Raw genomic sequence first — 24,050 nt, 5'->3', positions numbered from 1 at the left:
ACACAAGCATTAGTCTATAAATGGGGCTAGAAATTTGACTATTTAGAACATTTATTAATCTAGATTCACACTTCAAAAAATACACCAAAGTAAACTGTGGATAGATTAATGAGTTAAATTAGGTTTACTAAAACATAGCCATTGCTAGAGTATTACAAACATAATAAAGTGGAGATTACTTATGATATGTGGGATCAAAGGCATTTTTTTCTTTACCTTCTAAAAATTTTCATACTTCCTGATTTGCCATGCATTGCTTATTAAAAATAAATAATAATTTTTCATTTAAAGGAACTAATAATCTAGAAAGGACATTGGTGATAGTATTTATAATATTTATCCATTAATATTAATTAATACTTACCAATTAATAATGAATAATTTAATGTTATTTATTAATTATGTATATGTCTTCTTCAGTATGTGGGCAGGACTGTGCCCTTATTGACAAATGAGAAACCGAAGTGGAGCCCATTCTTTATGCGGGCTGATCGGCCATCCATCTTGCTGCTGTAGATCCTGTTTAGGCTTCAAAACAGAGGTCATTATACTGGGTCTTTTGTACTGAATCCAGGTCATCCAACACTAAATGCAGCACATGGAGACTATGCTATGAAAATATAAAGGGTGGGAGTGGGGTGGGGAGAGGAGAGATTCATTGTTCATTATCCCATTGCAAAAGAAGCCAATAAGTGAAATAAGTCAGGGAAGGGCAAATACTGTCTGTGATGTCACCAGTACTGTGGTATCACTTACATGTGGAATCTAAAAAATGCAACAAACTAGTGAATGAAACAAAAAGGAAGCAGGAAAAAAAATAAAAAGAAGCCAATGACTACTACCCACACAAATTTTAAAAATCGTAGCTCAGCATATTTCTTGCCCAAGAAAGTTCTGGAAGCCAAAAGAGATCAAGGTTACCTGGAAAAGTTTCGCTGACTGTGGATGAACCTGGATGGACCCAAAACCATGGAGTCTTCCTTTTCATAGAGAAAGGATCTGTGTTCCCATATTTTACCCCGTTCTTCCTGAAACTTGATCAAACCCACAAACGGGACTCTGAGCTAACGTGGAGGAGCAATGTGAAATGCTATCTTTCCATTTTAATGGGGACTCACCAATGAGGTGGAGGTGGAAAGGAGGCATGCCGTTTCATATGATTTGATACTCACTATTCTTCCTTCCCTAAAACCCAGATATTCAGCTGAATGCCTTAGGACACATATCTGCTATAAATTCATTTTTTTTTAATCTCATTTGTCTGAGATCTAAGCTTCCTGTGGAGGTCCAAGATCAAAGGATCGGATTCCTTCTGATGTCGGTGCTGACATATAATGTGTGCTGACTTAGTTCTGTCTATAACCTCACAGTGGGAAGTGGCCAGCCCCCCTCTGCACCTTTACTCAGTGCACTCTCATTTCAGCTGGGGAGTCTGTCAGCTATGTTGCTGATTGGAGCTGCCATGTAAATAATTCATGGGAGATTTTTAAATGGTTTTGGGCCTGCAGAGGAAAGCTACACTTGTGTTAGTCTTTTATGAATAGACGCAGACCTGAAGAACAAGGGAGAATAGATTTCCAAAGACGGTCTCTCAAAACCAGGATAACAATACCTTCAATGGATTGAAAATAGGTGACTTGCAGTGTTTGATTCCCCTTACATGATATGGTATTGGTTGTACCAAGGGATAAAAATCCAAAGCCCTTTTTCCTTCTTAAACTTTGCTTCTATATGACAATTGATTATTCTTGTTATTTGGTTATTTGCTGATCTTGATAAACTATATCTTTTTCTTCTGGTGGGAGCGGTAATTAGAGATGACACCAAGCTCAATACTTGGCATAGGATTGGGCTTAACAGAGGGACAAGGTTAACGGCAAAAAAAGTTCCTTCCCTGAAGGAACTCAAAGTCCTAAGAGGAAGATGAGACTATCATACAAGGAAAGGTGTCCAGTAATAGAAAGAGTTGCCCAAGTCAAATGAGAAAGTCCAGCCAACAAGTATTGAGGCACAAATCAATGTAGTTTGAGCTGTCAAGGAACAGTTCTGGAAGGATTTGAAGATCTCATAAGTGAGACTAGGATAACCTGAAAGCTCTAAGCAAGAGAATTATCCCATAGTTAGAGGACCATGGCAGATACATGCTGGGCAAAAGGACTGTGGAAGAAGAGAGAGAAGATATGGATAATGTGGGCTTCGTAGAATATTAATTGACACATCATCAAAACTATATAAACAACATGATTACGTTATCTTGTTTTACTGCTCCAAATTAACAGTGTGTTATATATATTTTATATAGAGAGAGAGTACTCAGATTTATATTATGTTGCTATTACCTTCTTTCTTCCTCACCTCGGCTCCCATTCATTGTTAGATTAAATTGAGGTGGGAAATTGTTACCCTTTGCCTCAATACTTCTCTTACACCACGATATAGACATGATGACTGTCTCCGAACACAAGCCAAGATGGGTCTCAGTAAACTAAGAGAGGAGCATAATACACAGGTTCATAAATTACCATCTACCTTGTATTTAAAATTATACACGTATAAAAAGTTCACTGTCAGTCGCTGTTAGACTGAGGAACAGGTCCTGAGAGCAGGGGAGGGGATTAAGGAGAGACGGGGTCAGGAGGGTGGTGTACAAGCACACACACACTTTATTTCTCGTCAAACTTGTTTTTATATATTGCAGTAGACAGTACGTGTTTTTATTAAAATGACCAAACCGAATCATCAGATAGTATTTCCTTAATGTTGAAATTATAGTACAAAACATTCTGCGAACCAGGATATAAACATGCATGAGAGCAGACTGTGACTACCAAAGCATTCCGAGTACAAACTATTGTTAGAGAAATCGCAAGCAACCTCACGGGCTAAGACTCACATCTTCTCTAATAACTCTTTGGGGTCCTGTCAAGAATTAAGCAGGACTTTGCTGTGCTTTAAGCTGCAAGGACTGTGTCAGCTTGCAGCTGGTTCCCGACAGTTCGCATTGTGCATTTGGTGGTGAGATATGAGATAAGCAGGGATGGGAAATGTCATGCCGTACTCTCATGCATGTATCCAGCCAGACTTTCTTCTTAACTCCCCACTGCCATCTTAACTTTACACAGTATATTGTGTGGTTCTCACAGTACAGACTCGGGAGCCACAAATCTTGACCTCTGTAATGTAAGTAAGATCTGCCATTCCTTTATATGTTGTCTTGAGAAGTTACTTAATCTCTTTATATCTCAATGGCCTCCCTTCTAAGAGGGAGATAATAATAGCACTTACTTCACAGAGTGCTGGTAAGGATTAAATTTTATATATATATATATATATATATATAAAAATTGGTGGCCAGCATGTGATAATTGCTATATAAGTGTTACTTTAAATGATTATCTTTTCTCTCTTTAAAGAACAAGAACACATACTGGAATGTAAAAGGATGAGTATCATTAACATAGGATAATTTTGAATTTCCTTTAATTTGTTTAAAAACAATAATTTGGGCTTCCCTCGTGGCGCAGTGGTTGAGAGTCCGCCTGCCGATGCAGGGGACACGGGTTCGTGCCCCGGTCCGGGAAAATCCCACATGCCGTGGAGCAGTTAGGCCCGTGAGCCGCAACTACTGAGCCTGTGCGTCTGGAGCCTGTGCTCCGCAACAAGAGAGGCCGCGATAAGGAGAGGCCCACGCGCCGTGATGAAGAGTGGCCCCCGCTTGCCACAACTAGAGAAAGCCCTCGCACAGAAATGAAGACCCAACACAGCCAAAAATAAATAAAATAAAAATAAATAAATAAGAAGACCCCAAGATCACTATTAAAAAAAAATTATATATACACACTCATATGGATATGTGTTTTTTATATATTTATCTCTGCATATGTTTATATTTATGTTTTTGTAAAATCAAAAATATTTAAATGATGAATTTGGCTTAAAAGCCAAAAGTGTTAATAAGACTTGTTTTTAGAGCTCACATTTCTAAATACAAGTGTGAGTTAACCCACTTGGTAAGGTCTGACTCTGGCCTAATTTTCATATTTAAGCTGCCATGCTTACAATGAAAAATCCTGATTGCCTTATTAACATCATAAAAGTTATGATGTTATTATCAACTTTGTGTTAGACAGTTAATATTAATTATCAGTTGGGCTTAGGATATCGTGTTTTTCTTTTTTTTTCGAAAAAGTATTTATTCCCAAAGATAATTGGAAATCGATAAGGTGATATAACTCAATCTTTAATTAGCTGGAGGTATCTTTTCAGGAATGCTAAATGTGCAAAATGTGCGATCAGCTGACTGAGGACCAGGTCTATTTCTCCTCCTCCTTTTCTCTCACAGATTTGAGGATGAAGGTCATGCTGGGCAAGCTGAACCAGCCCCCCCATCAGTCACGGAATGGTGTGTCCAGAAGGAAGGTGAGCCGCCGTGCAGTCCAAGAGGAAGGTGGCAGCCGAGAAGAGGCCGAGGCCGCTGTGCCTGCTCCCGGTACTACCAGTGTCGCATCACACGGGAACACGTGTGCTTTGGGCTCTCCTGCTCAGCAGCTGTACCTGCAGGAGACTGGGAGCTGGAAGGAGGCCCAGGAGCAGGTGCTCCGATACCAGCTGTCGGGCCAAGATCAGCTGCTGCTGCCCTGCCCAGACCTCAGACGAGAGACGCAGCGATTGCAGGGCTGGAGTCGCCTGGGCAAGGAGCATGGTAGCCTGGGGCTGCCCCAGGAGAAGCCAGCCTCCTGCAGTGCCGCCGAGGCATTCTGCCTCCATTCAGTGCGTCCAGAGGCCGTTCAGGGGCAGCTGTGATCAAGGAGTAGTGAGGGCATTTGAGAGTCATAATGTTGAAAATATATCTGGATCATGATGAGTAGGGGAGATGAGGCCTGAGGAGTCTGGACACTAAGAAGGGAGAATATGGACTCTGAATTCTCTGTCTTCAACTTTAAAACGGAAGACAGTCATATAAATGAATGTACATTGAAATGGTATCTGATACATCTTTTGTATTTATCACGAATCCTAGTCCAATGTCAGGCAAATAATAGGTTCCCAAATACTAGATAATTTTTTACTTGTTTTTAGCTTAAGCTGCTTATCTTTCTGATTTCCCAATTTTAATAACGGTGTAATGCTCATTTATACCAGTAGGGGGTGGTATTAAGCTTCCTCTAGGATGATCACCCACAGAGCTTTGGGCTTCTCTTATAGAAGGGATCATGAAAAAGTCTGGTCTGCTACAGCTATTTCTGCAGTGTTAAAGCAAAACATTTCTTTTTCCTATGGGAATATTTGAAGGACAGGAGAAGACCCCGCTCCCTGGTCTGTCAGCCTTACCTTCCAACCACCAGGCAACCACCTGGTTTTTCACAAGATGATTTTATTTCATGGCTTGAATTCAATCATTATTAGGAGCCCACAGTTGAGCAAACATACCAAGCTTGCACCTCATGAGTACTGACACATGGAAATTGAGATTCTCTTGGGCTTTGCTGAGATTTTAGTTAAGGACAAAATATAAAAATAGCAAGTTTGGGTATGGAAATTGTCCATGGACCACAGTTATATTTTTCAATAGTTCTTTCTGTTAATAACTGAGTCAGATTTACAAGTGGAAAAAAAACTGTATTGGGAGACTAGAGGTGACCAAGTGGATTATCAGCTAACTTAATTTTAGAGAACTAACTGCTTTTTGGAGAAGATAGTGCATGGGAGAGATTACATCATATGCAGCCTCTCTAGGCTGTGTGCTAGGGCTTCAGGTGGAGACCAGAGCAGAGTGTTAGCTATGCTGATAAGTTGAGTAAGGCTATGAAAGGCAGTTTCACCCAATTCACACATTTGCAGAGGGCCCGTCTGTGTCCAAACTAACTGATACTTTAAGCAGCCTGTGTCCTTGCCTGTGGATCCAGAAGGTCTTATGCACCAAGGGAGTAAAGCCAAGACTGCAAAGGTGAAGAAAATATCTAGAAAGAACTTGCTCTGAGCTTTTCCCTAAATCGAAACCAGGATTTTCCAATCTCTGAAAGATGAAGGGGCTGTCCTATGTTTGAATTGGAGCAGAGGAAGGAAACACACTCTTCCATGGCAGAATTTAAACAACGATGTCCTGGAATTAGCCCCGGAGGAGGTATTAATGGCAGAAAGTGATCATCTGAGGGCATCAGCGGGAAGGTATGTCTCACTCTACCATGAGCTGGCAGGGAAGTTCTCAGCCCCTGTGTCCATTCTTGAGGCGTCTCGCAGACATCTCAGATCTTAAAGCTGCCCCTGAAAGGAGGTAAGCGGTCTTCTCTGTGACACTGTGTTGGATTCTCTGGGTCCTCAGAGAGCTGTGATCTTTCACTACAAAAACATTTCAGAAGTTAAGGCTTTTGAGGAGTAGAAAACTGCCCACTAAGGGTTTGTCTGTACATTCTCCCTTTCACCACCTCCAATTCCAGCCCAGGTGTCTTTCCTGAGCTCTATATTGTTTATCGAGCTGCCTACTGAGAACTTCCACTAGGTTATCCCACAGCCACTACAATGTTAACAGGGCCTAAAACCTGCTTCTCCTTAGGCTTGCCCTCATACAGTGTATGGCATGACCACATTCAGACTAGAAATCTAGAAGTCACCCACAACTTCTTCTTCTATCTAACCCTTCCCCAAAAGTCAGCTACCAGCTCTTATTTCTACACCTTCTTTACCCTTCTCCCAATCTCTACTATCTTCTTATCCATCCTCCATGTGCTAAACACTGATCTTTTTTGAAGGCAAGTTTGATCCTATGCCTCTGGCTGGGAGCAACCATAATCGACCTATTAATTTTACCCTAGCAAAACCTAGGATCCCTGGGCCCAGAATGGACTCTCTGGGCCTGAACGGCAGCCAGAAATACCCAGAGTAACTTGCAGGGCTCTTGCATGTGTCATGGGATTTCAGAGTCTAGCCAGAATCCCCAGCCCATAGTCAAGGCAGTTCTTTTTTTCATTCTCAAAAAATGAGAGAATTGGGTAAATTCTGGAAGCAAAGAGAAGAGTTCTTGGTTCCTTTTTGTCTGGAGATGAGCTGATTAAATAAAGCCCCACTGTAGGTCAACCCTAAACTTACTCAGACCGTTAACATAGGGAACCCAGTAAGTGTTTCCCAGCAGTAACAAGCCTTACCCTTTATTCAAATAAGTAATTTTAAAATGTCTTGTTGCTGTGTAATTTCAAAGGACCTCTTCTTGCCTCCCATTTCTGATTTTCTATGTGTGATGGACTCCTTTCCTCCAAGATACTGAACAAACTAAAATTGTAGACAGTTCAAAATTATTTGTAAATATTTATGGATGTTAAAGCTGAGAGGGATGATGGGAGCTAGGGTAGTTTCCACCATCTCTTGAGTTTTGGGGAGTGTGTTCAGGGAAGGTACCAGACTCTGACAGAGCTTCGTGTGTCTCTCAGAGTGAGAGCCTGGGCCAATCTGACCAAGGTTGTGTCCTGAAGCAAACTTGCCCATCTCATTGCCCAAAGAGGCTGCTGAGTACTGAGAGGCTTGAGTACCTCAGGGATGTCCCCTTTCAAGGATTATTCAGTTGAATGGCTCCCTTCCATCTAACAGTCTAACTCCAAAAGTATAAAATTACTATACATTAAAATGTATGCAAACTATATGCAAAAATGAGCATGGGGAAATTGAATGTAAATTACATGCAAATATTAATCAACCAAGCTTCTATAAAATGTCATGTACATGTCAATAACAGTAAAGGATTTTAATTAATTCTGTCATTTAAAATTCATGCATTTGTTCCATATTTTGTTTCCAGAACTTACAATGTATTGTGTCAATTTTGAAAGAGCTATAAGCAGAAGGAATTACTCTGATGAATGTAGAACTGTTGATTTCAGCTTATACTATATTACTGTGACAAATTACAGTTATATTTGAGAGGCAAATCACATTTCCAGAACTTAATATTTTAAAAAGGGATAAAACATTTTTTTATAAAGTTAAATGAGGTTTAAATGGTTGAATACATAGATTTGGGTGTTTACAAGTATTCTTCTAGCCATTTTTATCTTTAGGCCTCAAAAGACTGGGAATTTCTTTGCTTGGAACAATTCAAAAAAAGAATAGATTCTGCCCATAAATCTGGTCTGTTTTGAGATGGAAGATCTGTTTAACACATTTGTAGGACTTCCTAGAATTTACTGGGATTTGAATTGATTGCTCTATATCATCCCTCATTTCAGTCTCAAAATGACGACTCATTTATTATTATCACTATATCTTTTAACACTTAACATAGGGTCGACCCTCTCAGAAGATTGTATCAATAAGTACATATGCAATTGTACTATGCCATTTTATGTAAGGGACTTGAGCATCTGCGAATTTTGGTATCTGCAGGGGCTCCTGAAACAAATCCCCTGTGGATACCGAGGGACCACTGAGGGTAATACGGTATTGTTAGCAGTTGGCACTATGCTGGATGGTAGACCTTCAGAACTTATCTTGCATAACTGAAACTTAGTGCCCCTTGACCATCACCTCCCCATTGCCCACAGCCTCTGGCAATCACTATTCTACTTTCTGCTTCTGAGTATGACTATTTTAGATCCACATATAAGCAAGACCATATATTATTCATCTATCTGTGTTGGCTTATTTCACTTAGATAATATACTTTAGGACCATCGGTGTTGTTGCAGACAGCAGGATTTCCCTCTTCTTTAAGACTGAGTGATATTCCATGGTGGGTACTGTTTTAAGTCACTCAGTTGTGGTAATTTGTTATGCAGCTATAGAGACGCTACGGTTTCCCTGAACTAAAGGGGAGCCGAGTCCTCTGTCTTGTCCTTGCTCCAGTCTCTTGGACGTCTCCTGATCTCTTTTTCAGTGGACATGAATCAATTCCAGTCCACCAGAAGCTTAAACCCCTCACTCGACCCGTAGATTACCCTGTGGGCATCTGGATGGCGTCAGTCTTGGTGCCTCTCTGGGTGTCCCACTGGCGCTCGCTCCTTCCAGGGTGGAGGATGCCGGCTCTCAGGTCCTCCAGACACCATGGATTTGTTCCCATCCTGGAACCACAAGATGGAAACAAGCCAGACTGTACTTGTCTCCCTCTCTCCCTTCTGTCTTCTCATTTCCCAGTCTGTCCCCCCAACTAGATTCTGAAAAAAGTTATTTGCAGCATCCCCATCAGTTCCATGTGTGACAGGAGACTGATGTCAAGTGAGAAAATGAAATGTAAATTTTATTAAACACCCCCTCTCCTCTCTGCGTATCAATTCAGATTCCAGCCGAACATAGCAAATCAAATCCTGCCTATGCCCGGCCTCGGGGCACATGGAAAATCATTCTCCTTAATACCATTCCCTTCTAGTAAAATATTTTTCTGTTTGGTAAATGAAAATTGTAAATGCAAACCCTGTATTAATCCTAGTGAAAAGTATATCTTCAAAATGAACAGTTGAAGGAGGGAGCAGAGAAGAGACGAGGGGAGATTTCGGGGGCAAAGGGGAAGAGGTAGGGGATTGGGAAAACAGTATTGTATTTAGCTGTGTCATGCACAGTCCTGGATGGTGGCTGTGCAGGGATGCATATCAACAGAATAAATGCCGACATTCTTTGAAAGCTTGGACCATCCGGACATTTATCTACATGCTGTCCTGTCTCATAGATAATAAAGATCTTAAACCCGATACACTGGCTTGAAATTGCATTAGAAATATAGATGCTTCGTTCTGGGTGTATGTGCACAATTACGGGCTTGTCTGGAATTTTGACAGGTGATGTCTGACTGTGTGTAGAGAAAAATCTTGATTTGGGGTCTTAAGTGTGATTAACTTAGTGGAAAAAAAGCAAATTTTGAATGCATGTTTATTGAAATAAAAATAACAAAAAATTTTTAACATCTTTATTGGAGTATAATTGCTTTACAATGGTGTGTTAGTTTCAGCTTCACAACAAAATGAATCAGTTATATATATACATATGTTCCCATATCTCTTCCCTCTTGCGTCTCCCTCCCTCCCACCCTCCCTATCCCACCCCTCCAGGCGGTCACAAATCACCGAGCTGATCTCCCTATGCTATGCGGCTGCTTCCCACTAGCTATCTACCTTACCTTTGGTAGTGTATATATGTCCATGCCTCTCTCTCGCTTTGTCACACCTTACCCTCCCCCCTCCCCATATCCTGAAGTCCATTCTTTATCAGGTCTGTGTCTTTATTCCTGTCTTATCCCTAGGTTCTTCATGACATTTTTTCCCCTTAAATTCCATATATATGTGTTAGCATATGGTATTTGTCTCTCTCTTTCTGACTTACTTCACTCTGTATGACAGTCTCTAGGTCTATCCACCTCATTACAAATAGCTCAATTTCGTTTCTTTTTATGGCTGAGTAATATTCCATTGTATATATGTGCCAGATCTTCTTTATCCATTCATCCGATGATGGACACTTAGGTTGTTTCCATCTCCGGGCTATTGTAAATAGAGCTGCAATGAACATTTTGGTACATGACTATTTTTGAATTATGGTTTTCTCAGGGTATATGCCCAGTAGTGGGATTGCTGGGTCATATGGTAGTTCTATTTGTAGTTTTTAAAGGAACTTCCATACTGTACTCCATTGTGGCTGTATCAATTTACATTCCCACCAACAGTGCAAGCGGGTTTCCTTTTCTCCACACCCTCTCCAGCATTTATTGTTTCTAGATTTTTTGATGATGGCCATTCTGACTGGTGTGAGATGATATCTCATTGTAGTTTTGATTTGCATTTCTCTAATGATTAGTGATGTTGAGCATTCTTTCATGTGTTTGTTGGCAGTCTGTATATCTTCTTTGGAGAAATGTCTATTTAGGTCTTCTGCCCATTTTTGGATTGGGTTGTTTGTTTTTTTGTTATTGATCTGCACGAGCTGCTTATAAATTTTGGAGCTTAATCCTTTGTCAGTTGCTTCATTTGCAAATATTTTCTCCCATTGTGAGGGTTGTCTTTTGGTCTTGTTTATGGTTTCCTTTGCTGTGCAAACGCTTTGAAGTTTCATTAGGTCCCATTTGTTTATTTTTGTTTTTATTTCCATTTCCCTAGGAGGTGGGTCAGAAAGGATCTTGCTGTGATTTATGTCATAGAGTGTCCTGCCTATGTTTTCCTCCAGGAGTATGATAGTTTCTGGCTTTACATTTAGGTATTTAATCCATTTTGAGCTTTTTTTTTTTTTTTTTTTTTTTTTTTCGGTACGCGGGCCTCTCACTGTTGTGGCCTCTCCCGTTGCAGAGCACAGGCTCCGGACGCACAGGCTCAGCGGCCATGGCTCATGGGCCCAGCCACTCTGCGGCATGTGGGATCTTCCCGGACCGGGGCACGAACCCGTGTCCCCTGCATCGGCAGGCGGACTCTCAACCACTGCGCCACCAGGGAAGCCCATTTTATGAGCTTATTTTTGCGTATGGTGTTAGGGAGTGATCTAATCTCATACTTTTACATGTAGCTGTCCAGTTTTCCCAGCACCACTTATTGAAGAGGCTGTCCTTTCTCCACTGTACATTCCTGCCACCTTTATCAAAGATAAGGTGACCATATGTGCATGGGTTTATCTCTGGGCTTTCTATCCTGTTCCATTGATCTATCTTTCTGTTTTTGTGCCAGTACCATACTGTCTTGATTACTGTAGCTTTCTAGTATAGTCTGAAGTCAGGGAGCCTGATTCCTCCAGCTCCGTTTTTCATTCTCAAGATTGCTTTGGCTATTTGGGGTCTTTTGTGTTTCCATACAAATTGTGAACTTTTTTGTTCTAGTTCTGTGAAAAATGCCCGTGGTAGTTTGATAGGGATTGCATTGAATCTGTAGATTGCTTTGGGTAGTAGAGTCATTTTCACCATGTTGATTCTTCCAATCCAAGAACATGGTATATCTCTCCATCTATTTGTATCATCTTTAATTTCTTTCATCAGTGTCTTATAATTTTCTGCATACAGGTCTTTTGTCTCCTTAGGTAGGTTTATTCCTAGATATTTTATTCTTTTTGTTGCAATGGTAAATGGGAGTGTTTTCTTGATTTCACTTTCAGATTTTTCATCTTTAGTGTGTAGGAATGCTAGAGATTTCTGTGCATTAATTTTGTATCCTGCTACTTTGCTAAATTCATTGATTAGCTCTAGTAGTTTTCTGGTAGCATCTTTGGGATTCTCTATGTATAGTATCATGTAATCTACAAACAGTGACAGCTTTAATTCTTCTTTTCCGATTTGGATTCCTTTTATTTCCTTTTCTTCTCTGATTGCTGTGGCTAAAACTTCCAAAACTATGTTGAATAAGAGTGGTGAGAGTGGGCAACCTTGTCTTGTTCCTGATCTTAGAGGAAATGCTTTCAGTTTTTCACCTTTGAGGATGATGTTGGCTGTGGGTTTGTCATATATGGCCTTTATTATGTTGAGGAAAGTTCCCTCTATGCCTATTTTCTGCAGGGTTTTTATCATAAATCGGTGTTGAATTTTATCGAAAGGTATCTCTGCATCTATTGAGATGATCATATGGTTTTTCTCCTTCAATTTGTTAATATGGTGTATCACGTTGATTGATTTGCGTATGTTGAAGAATCCTTGCATTCCTGGAATAAACCCCACTTGATCATGGTGTATGATCCGTTTAATGTGCTGTTGGATTCTGTTTGCTAGTACTTTGTTGAGAATTTTTGCATCTAGGTTCATCAGTGATATTGGCCTCTAGTATTTTTTTTGGTGACATCTTTGTCTGGTTTTGGTATCAGGGTGTTGGTGGCCTCGTAGAATGATTTTGAGAGTGTTCTGCCCTCTGCTATATTTTGGAAGAGTTTGAGAAGGATAGGTGTTAACTCTTCTCTAAATGTTTGATAGAATTCACTTGTGTAGCCATCTGGTCCTGGGCTTTTGTTTGTTGGAAGATTTTTAATCACAGTTTCAATTTCAGTGCTTGTGATTGGTCAGTTCATATTTTCTATTTCTTCCTGGTTCAGTCTCGGCAGGTTGTGCATGTCTAAGAATTTGTCCATTTCTTCCAGGTTGTCCATTTTATTGGCATAGAGTTGCTTGTAGTAATCTCTCAGGATCTTTTGTATTTCTGCAGTGTCAGTTGTTACTTCTCCTTTTTCATTTCTAATTCTATTGATTTGAGTCTTCTCCCTTTTTTTCTTGATGAGTCTGGCTAATGGTTTATCAATTTTGTTTATCTTCTCAAAGAACCAGTTTTTGGTTTTATTGATCTTGGCTATCGTTTCCTCCATTTCTTTTTCATTTATTTCTGATCTGATTTTTATGATTTCTTTCCTTCTGCTAACTTTGGGGTTTTTTTGTTCTTCTTTCTCTAAGTGCTTTAGGTACAAGGTGAAGTTGTTTATTTGAGATGTTTCCTGTTTCTTAAGGTAGGATTGTGTTGCTATAAACTTCCCTCTTAGAAGTGCTTTTGCTGCATCCCATAGATTTTGGGTCGTCGTGTCTCCACTGTCATTTGTTTCTAGGTATTTTTTAATTTCCTATTTGATTTCTTCAGTGATCACTTCGTTATTAAGTAGTGTATTGTTTAGCCTGCAAGTGTTTGTATTTTTTACAGATCTTTTCCTGTAATTGATATCTAGTCTCATAGCATTGTGGTCGGAAAAGATACTTGATACAATTTCAATTTTCTTAAATTTACCAAGGCTTGATTTGTGACCCAAGATATGATCTATCCTGGAGAATGTTCCATGAGCACTTGAGAAAAATGTGTATTCTGTTGTTTTTGGATGGAATGTCCTATAAATATCAATTAAGTCCATCTTGTTTAATGAATCATTTAAAGCTTGTGTTTCCTTATTTATTTTCATTTTGGATGATCTGTCCATGGGTGAAAGTGGGGTGTTAAAGTCCCCCAGTATGAATGTGTTACTGTCGATTTCCCCTTTTATGGCTGTTAGTATTTGCCTTATGTATTGAGGTGCTCCTATGTTGGGTGCATAAATATTTACAATTGTTATATCTTCTTCTTGGATCGATCCCTTGATCATTATGTAGTGTCCTTCTTTGTCTCTTCTAATAGTCTTTATTTTAAAGTCTATTTTGTCTGATATGAGAATTGCTACTCCAGCTTTCTTTTGGTTTCCATTTGCATGAAATATCTTTTTCCGTCCCCTTACTTTCAGTCTGTAAGTGTCTCTAGGTCTGAAGTGGGTCTCTTGTAGACAGCAAATACATGGGTCTTGTTTTTGTATCCATTCAGCCAATCTGTGTCTTTTGGTGGAAGCATTGAGTCCATTTACATTTAAGGTAATTATCGATATGTATGTTCCTATTCCCATTTTCTTAATTGTTTTGGGTTCGTTATTGTAGGTCTTTTCCTTCTCTTGTGTTTCTTGCCTAGAGAAGTTCCTTTAGCAGTTGTTGTAGAGCTGGTTTGGTGGTGCTGAACTCTCTCAGCTTTTGCTTGTCTATAAAGGTTTTAATTTCTCCATCAAATCTGAATGAGATCCTTACTGGCTAGAGTAGCCTTGGCTGCAGGTTTTTCTCCTTCATCACTTTAAATATGTCCTGCCAGTCCCTTCTGGCTTGCAGAGTTTCTGCTGAAAGATCAGCTGTTAACTTTATGGGGATTCCGTTGTGTGTTATTTGTTGTTTTTCCCTTGCTGCTTTTAATATGTTTTCTTTGTATTTAATTTTTGACAGTTTGATTAATATGTGTCTTGGCATATTTCTCCTTGGATTTACCCTGTATGGGACTCTCTGTGCTTCCTGGACTTGATTAACTATTTCCTTTCCCATATTAGGGAAGTTTTCAACTATAATCTCTTCAAATATTTTCTCAGCCCCTTTCTTTTTCTCTTCTTCTTCTGGAACCCCTATAATTCGAATGTTTGTGTGTTTAATGTTGTCCCAGAGGTCTCTGAGACTGTCCTCAATTCTTTTCATTCTTTTTTATTTATTCTACTCTGCAGTAGTTATTTCCACTATTTTATCATCCAGGTCACTTATCCGTTCTTCTGCCTCAGTTATTCTGCTATTGATCCCATCTAGAGTATTTTTCATTTCATTTATTGAGTTGTTCATCGTTGTTTGTTTCATCTTTAGTTCTTCTAGGTCCTTGTTAAATGTTTCTTGCATTTTGTCTATTCTATTTCCAAGATTTTGGATCATCTTTACTATCATTATTGTGAATTATTTTTCAGGTAGACTGCCTATTTCCTCTTCATTTGTTAGGTCTGGTGGGTTTTTATCTTGCTCCTTCATCTGCTGTGTGTTTTTCTGTCTTCTCATTTTGCTTATCTTACTGTGTTTGGGGTCTCCTTTTTGAAGGCTTCAGGTTCGTAGTTCCCGTTGATTTTGGTGTCTGTTCCCAGTGGCTAAGGTTGGTTCAGTGGGTTGTGTAGGCTTCCTGGTGGAGGGGACTAGTGCCTGTATTCTGGTGGATGAGGCTGGATCTTGTCTTTCTGGTGGGCAGGTCCACGTCTGGTGGTGTGTTTTGGGGTGTCTGTGGACTTATTATGATTTTAGGCAGCCTCTCTGCTAATGGGTGGGGTTGTGTTCCTGTCTTGCTAGTTGTTTGACATAGGATGTCCAGCACTGTAGCTTGCTGGTCGTTGAGTGAAGCTGGGTGCTGGTGTTGAGATGGAGATCTCTGGGAGATTTTCGCCGTTGGATATTATGTGGAGCTGGGAGGTCTCTTGTGGACCAGTGTCCTGAAGTTGGCTCTCCCACCTCAGAGGCAGAGCACTGACTCCTGACTGCAGCACCAAGAGCATTTCATCCATATGGCTCAGAATAAAAGGGAGAAAAAGTAGAAAGAAAGAATTAGTAGAAGAAGAAAGAAAGAAAGGAGGGAGGGAGGGAAGGAGGGAGGAAGGAAGGGAGGGAAGGAAGGAAAAAAGAAAAGATAAAGTAAAATAAAATAAAGTAAGATAAAATATAATAAAGTTATTAAAATAAAATAATTATTAAGAAAAAAACGGACCACTAAAAAAAAAAAAACGGACCACTACTAGGCATATACCCTGAGAAAACCATAATTCGAAAATAGTCATATACCAAAATGTTCATTGCAGCTCTATTTACAATAGCCTGGAGATGGAAGCAACCTAAGTGTCCATCATCGGATGAATGGATAAAGAAGATGTGGCACATATATACAATGGAATATTACTCAGCCATAAAAAGAAACGAAATTGAGCTATTTGTAGTGAGGTGGATAGACCTAGAGTCTGTCATACAGAGTGAAGTAAGTCAGAAAGAGAGAGACAAATACCGTATGCTAACACATATATATGGAATTTAAGAAAAAAAATGTCATGAAGAACCTAGGGGTGAAACAGGAATAAAGACACAGACTTACTAGAGAATGGACTTGAGGATATGGGGAGGGGGGAGGGTAAGGTGTGACAAAGCGAGAGAGAGGCATGGACATATATACACTACCAAACGTAAGGTAGATAGCTAGTGGGAAGCAGCCGCATAGCACAGGGAGATCAGCTCGGTGATTTGTGACCGCCTGGAGGGGTGGGATAGGGAGGGTGGGAGGGAGGGAGACGCAAGAGGGAAGAGATATGGGAACATATGTATATATATAACTGATTCATTTTGTTGTGAAGCTGAAACTAACATACCATTGTAAAGCAATTATACTCCAATAAAGATGTTAAAATGAAAAAAAAAAAAAAAAGGACAGATAGAACCCTAGGACAAATGGTGGAAGCAAAGCTATATAGACATAATCTCACACAGAAGCATACACATACACACTCACAAAAAGAGGAAAAGGGGAAAAAATCATAAACCTTGCTCCCAAAGTCCACCTCCTGAATTTGGGATGATTCGTTGTCTCTTCAGGTATTCCACAGATGCAGGATATATCAAGTTGATTGTGGAGCTTTAATCCGCTGCTTCTGTGGCAGCTGGGAGAGATTTCCCTTTCTCTTCTTTGTTCTCACAGCTCCCGGGGCTCAGCTTTGGATTTGGCCCCGCCTCTGCGTGTAGGTCGCAGGCTCAGGCCGGGGGTGGGGGTGGGGGTGGGGGTGGGGGTGGGAGGGAGGGGCACGGAGTGCGGGGCGGGACTGCGGCGGCAGACGCCGGCGTGACGTTGCACGAGCCTGAGGCGCTCCGGGCGTCCTCCCGGGGAAGTTGTACCTGGATCCCGAGACCTTGGCAGTGGCGGGCTGCACAGGCTCTCCGGAAGCGGGGTGTGGATAGTAACCTGTGCTCACACACAGGCTTCTTGTTGGCGGCAGCAGCAGCCTTAGCGTCTCATGCCTGTCTCTGGGTCCGCGCTTTTAGCCGCGGCTCGCGCCCATCTCTGGAGCTCCTTTAAGCAGCGCTCTGAATCCCCTCTCCTCGCGCACCAGGAAACAAGGAGGTAAGAAAAAGTCTCTTGCCTCTTCGGCAGGTCCAGACTTTTCCCCGGACTCCCTCCCGGCTAGCCGTGGCGCACTAACCCCCTGCAGGCTGTGTTCACGCCGCGAACCCCAGCCCTCTCCCTGTGCTCCCACCGAAGTCCGAGCCTCAGCTCCCAGCCCCGCCCGCCGCGGCGGGGGAGCAGACAAGCCTCTCGGGCTGGTGAGTGCCGGTCGGCCCTGATCCTCTGTGCGGGAATCTCCCCGCTTTGCCCCCCGCACCCCTGTTGCTGTGCTCTCCTCCGTGGCTCCGAAGCTTTCCCCCTGTGCCACCCGCAGTCTCCGCCCGCGAAGGGGCTTCCTAGTTTGTGGAAACTTTTCCTCCTTCACAGTTGCCTCCCACTGGTGCAGGTCCCGTCCCTATCCTTTTGTCTCTGTTTATTCTTTTGCCCTACCCAGGTACGTGGGGGGGGGGGGGTTCTTGCCTTTTGGGAGGTCTGAGGTCTTCTGCCAGCGTTCAGTAGGTGTTCTGTAGGAGTTGTTCCACGTGTAGATGTATTTCTGGTGTATCTGTGGGGAGGCAGGTGATCTCCGCATCTTACTCTTCCGCCATCTTCCCAGCAGCCTCTCAAAATAACATAAAATTTGAACCAAAAGTGAACATTGAAAATACCACGACTACTTAAAATACACACTCTATTTATCCAAATTCCACTTGACAAATTTAAATGAAAACTGTAAGTACTGTTGTACGTTTTTTAAAAAATATTGAATCTATTTTCTTTTAACTTGCTCATTTAAGTGGGTAAACTATTTTTGAAATGACATTTTGTCAAGAACATATCGGTATTTGGACCACCTGTTCTGATTTGCCTGAGACTGGAGGGTTTCCAGCATATAAGATTTTCAGCGCGAAAACCAGAAAACCCCAGGAAGTTCCAGGCATACCAGGATGAGTTGGTCACCCTAATACATTACTATTATAAATAATATAAAGTAGTAATCCCTTATACGCTAATAAATTATTAGTATTGTAGACTTTATTTTTGAGAAATGATTTTGAGCTAAATAAACTTATAGCTGTATCTGGAAGTGATTTCCTTGTCTTGGTCAAACTTGGCAGATAGAGTTAAGGCTTCCAAAATAGGTGAGGACACAACGCAAGCATTACACTTGATAGCTGAGAAAATGGCATTCTTATCCTTTTCTTTCTTTGTGGTTAAGCTTTAAGAACATTCTTCCTAATACAGCTGTAAGTAATCAATATAAAGGCATCCGAGTTTTGCTTTTCAGGGGCTTAGGGATGTGCTAGAACACAGCTGATATTGCATAAACAAATGCCTCTAGTTAAAAGGTAAAACCCAGTTTAGATACAGTATTGCATTTAAGAGCGGAAAATGTAAGTTAAGTATTGGGCTAAACAGTGCATTCGTTTCCCACCTGGCAGACGTCTGACCCCTGAGATCGATGGTGCTATGTTTAGAATTTTAAAATAATGCCACACTATTTTCTGCACAAGAAGACAGTTTATATGGGAATGTAGAAATTTTAACTTGAATTATTGTATTGGAAGCCACAGCCCTTGATTGTTTAACGAAATACATTCGGTTTCTTAACTACTACTCCTTTTTGGTATTTTTGTGTACTAATTAATTAAACTAGGGTACTTTGTTTTAAAAATGGGCACAAATTATATGTGTAAAGAGCATAAAAGCAGCACTAACTCAAGGCAAAATGGTGGAATCATTAACGTGTGTATTTTGGGTTTGCCCTGACCTTTGTCTTAGTTTATTTCTTCCAATCTTAGTCTCCACACCTTTGGTACTCAAACCAGCTCATACCATATGTATTTCAAGCTCTGGACCTATCATTTCTATATCCTTCCATCAAACTTACCTATCCAGTGACCCATTTTGTCTGGAATTTCTAGATAGTTTAATAGAATAATTCACACTAGTGTTTTAATGTTAGTTATATCACACCTCCTATGGTATTTTCACTTTAACAGATTTCTCAAGGCATGGCATAAAGGAATAGATCTAAAGATTGAATTCCAGTAAGTGGAGAAGGCTATATTAGGAGAGGTCCCTCCAATAACGTATTGATATTAGTGTCCTATTGCTGCTGTGACCACAAACTTCCTGCCTTAAAAACACCACAAATTTATTCTCTTAAAGTTTTCGATGTCAGAAGTTTGAAATCAGTTTCAATGAGCTGAAATAAAAATGCTCTCAAGGTTGATTCCTACTTGGGATTCTAGGGGAGAATCTGTTTCCTTGCCTTTTTCATCTCCTCATGGCTGCCTGTATTCCTTGTCCTGTGGACCTTCTTCCATCTTCAAAATGCATCTCCAATGTCCTTCACTTTGGATTCTTGATTCACTTCTAATGTTTTTCTGATCTCCTGCCTCTCTGAGGACCCCTGCAATTACATTTAGGGCCCATCTGGATAATCCTAGATAACTTCCTCATTACCCGATCTTTAATTAATCACATCTGGAAGTCCCTTTTGCTATGTAAGGTACATTCACAGTCCCAGGGATTAGGGTGAGGATAGCTTTTGAGAGGTCATTATTCAGCCTCCTACAAATAATATTCTCTCTGGTTTTATGTCTATGGTGAGGTTGGCTCTGTAGGAAGGAAAAGCTATAATGATGACAAACCTTATCCCTGCATACAGCTGAGCATATAATTTGGGAACTGGGGATGGAGTACTGCATGCGTAACCACCAGCATCACATACCTTTGTGGTCCCTGTTGTAGTGAGAATGGAGAGGTCATAGAATGAAGCCCTCCTGTCCACTTCCGTCCAGTCCTTTCTAAGGCCCCCTCTCAGTGCTGCTGGGATGGGGTTATACGAGCTTCAGGAAAGGGGCCACAGACACAGAGATCGAAGTAATGGGGCCTATTGGATCTTGAGGCAAAAGTGGTATGTTTTAATGCTCAAGAAATCCAAGAGAGAATATTTATCTTTTTCTTTATACGTGCGATTTTCCTTTCCTTTCCTTCCACAGTTCACATCCTATACATTCTTTGGGGCCCAGACAAGGTCTGCCTCTGGTCTCTCATGCCCCAGTGAGCTTTCCCTTGCCTGGGAATTGTCTACACTGCCTTCCTTACAATACGAGGTCATACCCAGGTGAGGAGTGGCTGTTGACATTTTAGAGAATATGTCTGTTTCCCCAACCAGGTTATAAACATAGTGACAGCAGGGACCCTGTCTCCTGTATCTGTGAGTTCTCCACCACACTCCTACTACAGTGACTTAGTAACAGAGTGGATGTGGATGTTGAATGAATGAGTATGGGAAAACTGTTTTCCTAAATCAGACTTGAGTCAAGATCTGTGCTTTCAGCACATTTGTAAATAAATATTTCTAAATATTTATGATGCTCTTAGGCAAAGAGGAGGAGAATAGTTGCTCAATAAATATGTGTTGATTGATCAATCAACAAATAGTTCCTTAAGTACTACAGAAGGAAAGTTATTCTGGGTTCATTTTCATGGCATTGGCTAGCTTTCTAGCCCTTTTCCCCCCAAATTCTATGCCAAAATGGTTGAAGTTTTAAGTGTAAAACAAGTTTGGGAGGAGCTTACAATAATATTTTTCCCATTTATCTGCTCCTGGATAATGTGAGTTAAAAACAAGTACTTTATGCATATACCACATGTAGTACTGTTTTAAAACCTAAGGTTTATATAATCACATGATGTTTCATAAACCTTTGGTAGAGATACTATACCTTAAAGTCAGTAATGTGTCTATTTCACTATCACACCACTTTTAGATCTTTAATTTAATGCTACCTCAAAGCTCTGGTCACTGGATAAAAATATTTATAACAAAGAAAAGGAAGATTAATATACTTAATAAATAAAAGCCTCTTAAAATTATTTAGGAAAAGATGACTGTGGCCAAACCCCACCCGTAACTAAACTGGTAAACATACTGTTTACAAAAGAAAAAATACAAACAAAAATAAACATATAAAAAGGCTCATTTCGATGTGATCAAATGATGCAAATTCAAACAACAAGGTGACTCCACATTTCATTTATCCAATTGGCAAATACTTAAAGAATATGTAATATCCAGTAGATGGGAATACTCTTGGTATTGGCAAAAACACTGCCTAATAAGTGTTCCCATGTGGGGTGGCTCTCAGTTGGTATAAACTTTATAGAGGGCAATTTGATCATTATCAAAGGACTATAAAATGTATACATTTGTCTAAGTGATTCAAAAAAGTTTTACCTAAATAATTCATTGGACTATACACTGCACTTATATGCCAAAACAATAACAACCAATTCCCCAAACTACTGACAAAAGAGAAATAATTAAATTAAAAACTAAGTAAATGAGATAATTAAATTGATACAACCATATAATTAAAAGACTTTGATTCATTAAAAATTATGTTTTCATGTAATAATTGCATAAGAAATCCTTATTTTTCACTAGTAAGTCAAACATATAGGGTACAAATAGAGCATGATCTCATACATTTGTACGTCTGTCTGATGCCCATATTTATATATATATATGTACACGTGTTAACAAGAGTTATCTCTGAAAGATGGTTTTATTTGTATTTTACATTCTCTTCTTTGTTTTTGTTTTATTCAGAATTTCAACCATTAACAAGTTACCTTGTAATTAGATAAAAATCCAGTAAGTTCTATTTAAAAAGGACTAGAGACCCCAGCCTCTGCACTGATAAACACCCCTCCCCACCGCCGCTAGCCTGGGAGGTGCCCACCTGCGCAAATTCACTTTGTACTGGCTTGCCTCCCCCTTGTTCCCCCGTGGGAGAGTCAGCTGAAGAGGACCCAGCTGCAGCGTGGTGAGGTCCTGGGGAATATGCCAACCACAGAGGGGTCATGCAACCTGAGGTCCCTTGGCAAGCCTCTACTACTTCCTGCTTTTATTCCTCATCACCTTGGTCACCCTCGTCCAAAATTAAGATGAACATAGTCTTCTCATTGTGGTACAGCAGAGGGGTTTTCCACCAGACCCAGCTGGGGAAATGTTATTCTCATTGCTCTTCCCTCTGCAGTGTCTTGGCTCAGATGGGATGGAAGAAGTGTGCTTTACTGTGCAGTTGGCAGAGGATGGAAGTGGTAATAACACAAGCGTTGACTAGACTCAATATTAGTGATGGTGCTGGGGAGTCGTCCCAGCTTTGGGCTGCCTGAAGGCAGTGGTGATCCCCTGCTTGTCCTATCTGTCAGTCTATTTGATCTCCAAATGAATTGCTTTTGATAACAGCTATATAAATGCAGAACTGATCCGCTGGGCCTTCTTAAATGAGACTCCTCGCTTTCATCTCCCAGTCATTTCAAAAAGCAGATAGACTTGTTAGAGGTTTTAATGCAGTGATTTATGTTTTATCTTGCCTGGTTTGAGGCAGCATTTATTTAGCACTAAATTCCTCCCAAGCCTCGATGTGAGGGGAGGCTCACATATGTTGTATGTTGAACATACAACATATGGGGTTTCTTTTTAAAAAAAAATAAATTCAATAATATATGTTTTTCTCCTTTATTATGGTCAGGAAAGGCAATAAACTTTATTTTAAGGAAGGAGGGAGGAAACAGAAAAAGTCACCATACAAAACACTTTCATTATCAGACACTTGGCAATGTGATAGGGAACCAGAAAGGAGCAGTATTAATTCTCCAATTCTATAGAACAAAGCATTAAGCTTCCCCCACCCAAGGACCACCAGAAAAAGAAACCAAAATTAATTTCAATTAAAACAAAGGAAGACAAATTTTCTCGTGGTTTTGTCCCATGTCGTTTGCATTTTCTATAAGAAAACAAACTGTGGAAGTCTTATTTCTCTTTCTTACAATTTTTCTCTCCTTACGCCGCATTTTCTAACCTCTTTCTGCTTTCACCCCTTTCCCATTGTATGAATGAAGAAAATTGTATTAAAGAGAATGGAGCATCATTTATAATACACAGAACCTTTTGTAAGAAGCTTTGTACATTTACCACTCAAAGGCTGTAAGTAAGCTTATTTAAGGGATATATTTAGGGGAAAAGACACACTGTATTGCAACTTGAGAATGAAATAGAGCTTGACCCCTTTTTTAAAAAATTAATTAATTAATTAATTAATTAATTATGTTTGGCTGCATTGGGTCTTCACCGCTGTGCACAGGCTTTCTCTAGTTGTGGCAAGCCGGGGCTACTCTTCGTTGCAGTGTGCGGGCTTCTCATTGTGGTGGCTTCTCTTGTTGCAGAGCACGGGCTCTAGGTGCGCGGGCTTCAGTAGTTGTGGCTCGAGGGCTCAGAAGTTGTGGCTCGTGGGCTCTAGAGCGCAGGCTCAGTAGTTGTGGCGCACGGGCTTAGTTGTTCCGCTGCGTGTGGCATCTTCCCGGACCAGGGCTCGAACCTGTGTCCCCTGCATTGGCAGGTGGATTCTTAAGCACTGCGTCACCAGGGAAGTCCCTTGATTTCTTTTTCATTAGAGGAATATCTCGCTTCATGAAATACTGTTGTAAGAAGCACACTGTAAATTGTATATGTGTATATAATAGAACCATCTAAATGAATTGTGACAACTTGCTCTTTGAAATTGTGGTTTTTAAATCAAGTATATTGTGATTTTCAAATAAAGCATCAGCCCAAATCTCAACTTTTCATTGATCATGTTTGGTTAAAAGGAGATTATTCTCCCATGAAACACCATAACAATTTATTCCAATCACTGTGCAGTATGACAAACTGCAATG

General features: G+C 40.4%; 1 protein-coding gene across 1 annotated transcript in view; it reads left to right on the top strand.

Annotated features, from left to right (window-relative positions):
- Positions 1 to 4,803, top strand: part of PKHD1 (PKHD1 ciliary IPT domain containing fibrocystin/polyductin) — a 424,641-nt gene extending 419,838 nt beyond the window's left edge. The window contains exon 66 of the mRNA XM_049716350.1: positions 4,343 to 4,803. Coding sequence (XP_049572307.1) covers positions 4,343 to 4,803 — 461 coding nt within the window. The remainder of the gene's footprint in view (positions 1 to 4,342) is intronic.
- The last annotated feature ends 19,247 nt before the right edge of the window (positions 4,804 to 24,050 follow it).

This window comes from Orcinus orca, chromosome 10 (assembly GCF_937001465.1).
Source record: "Orcinus orca chromosome 10, mOrcOrc1.1, whole genome shotgun sequence".
Lineage (NCBI taxonomy): Eukaryota > Metazoa > Chordata > Mammalia > Artiodactyla > Delphinidae > Orcinus > Orcinus orca.
Note: the sequence above shows the minus strand (reverse complement) of the source record. Positions and strands in the feature narration are given on the sequence as shown.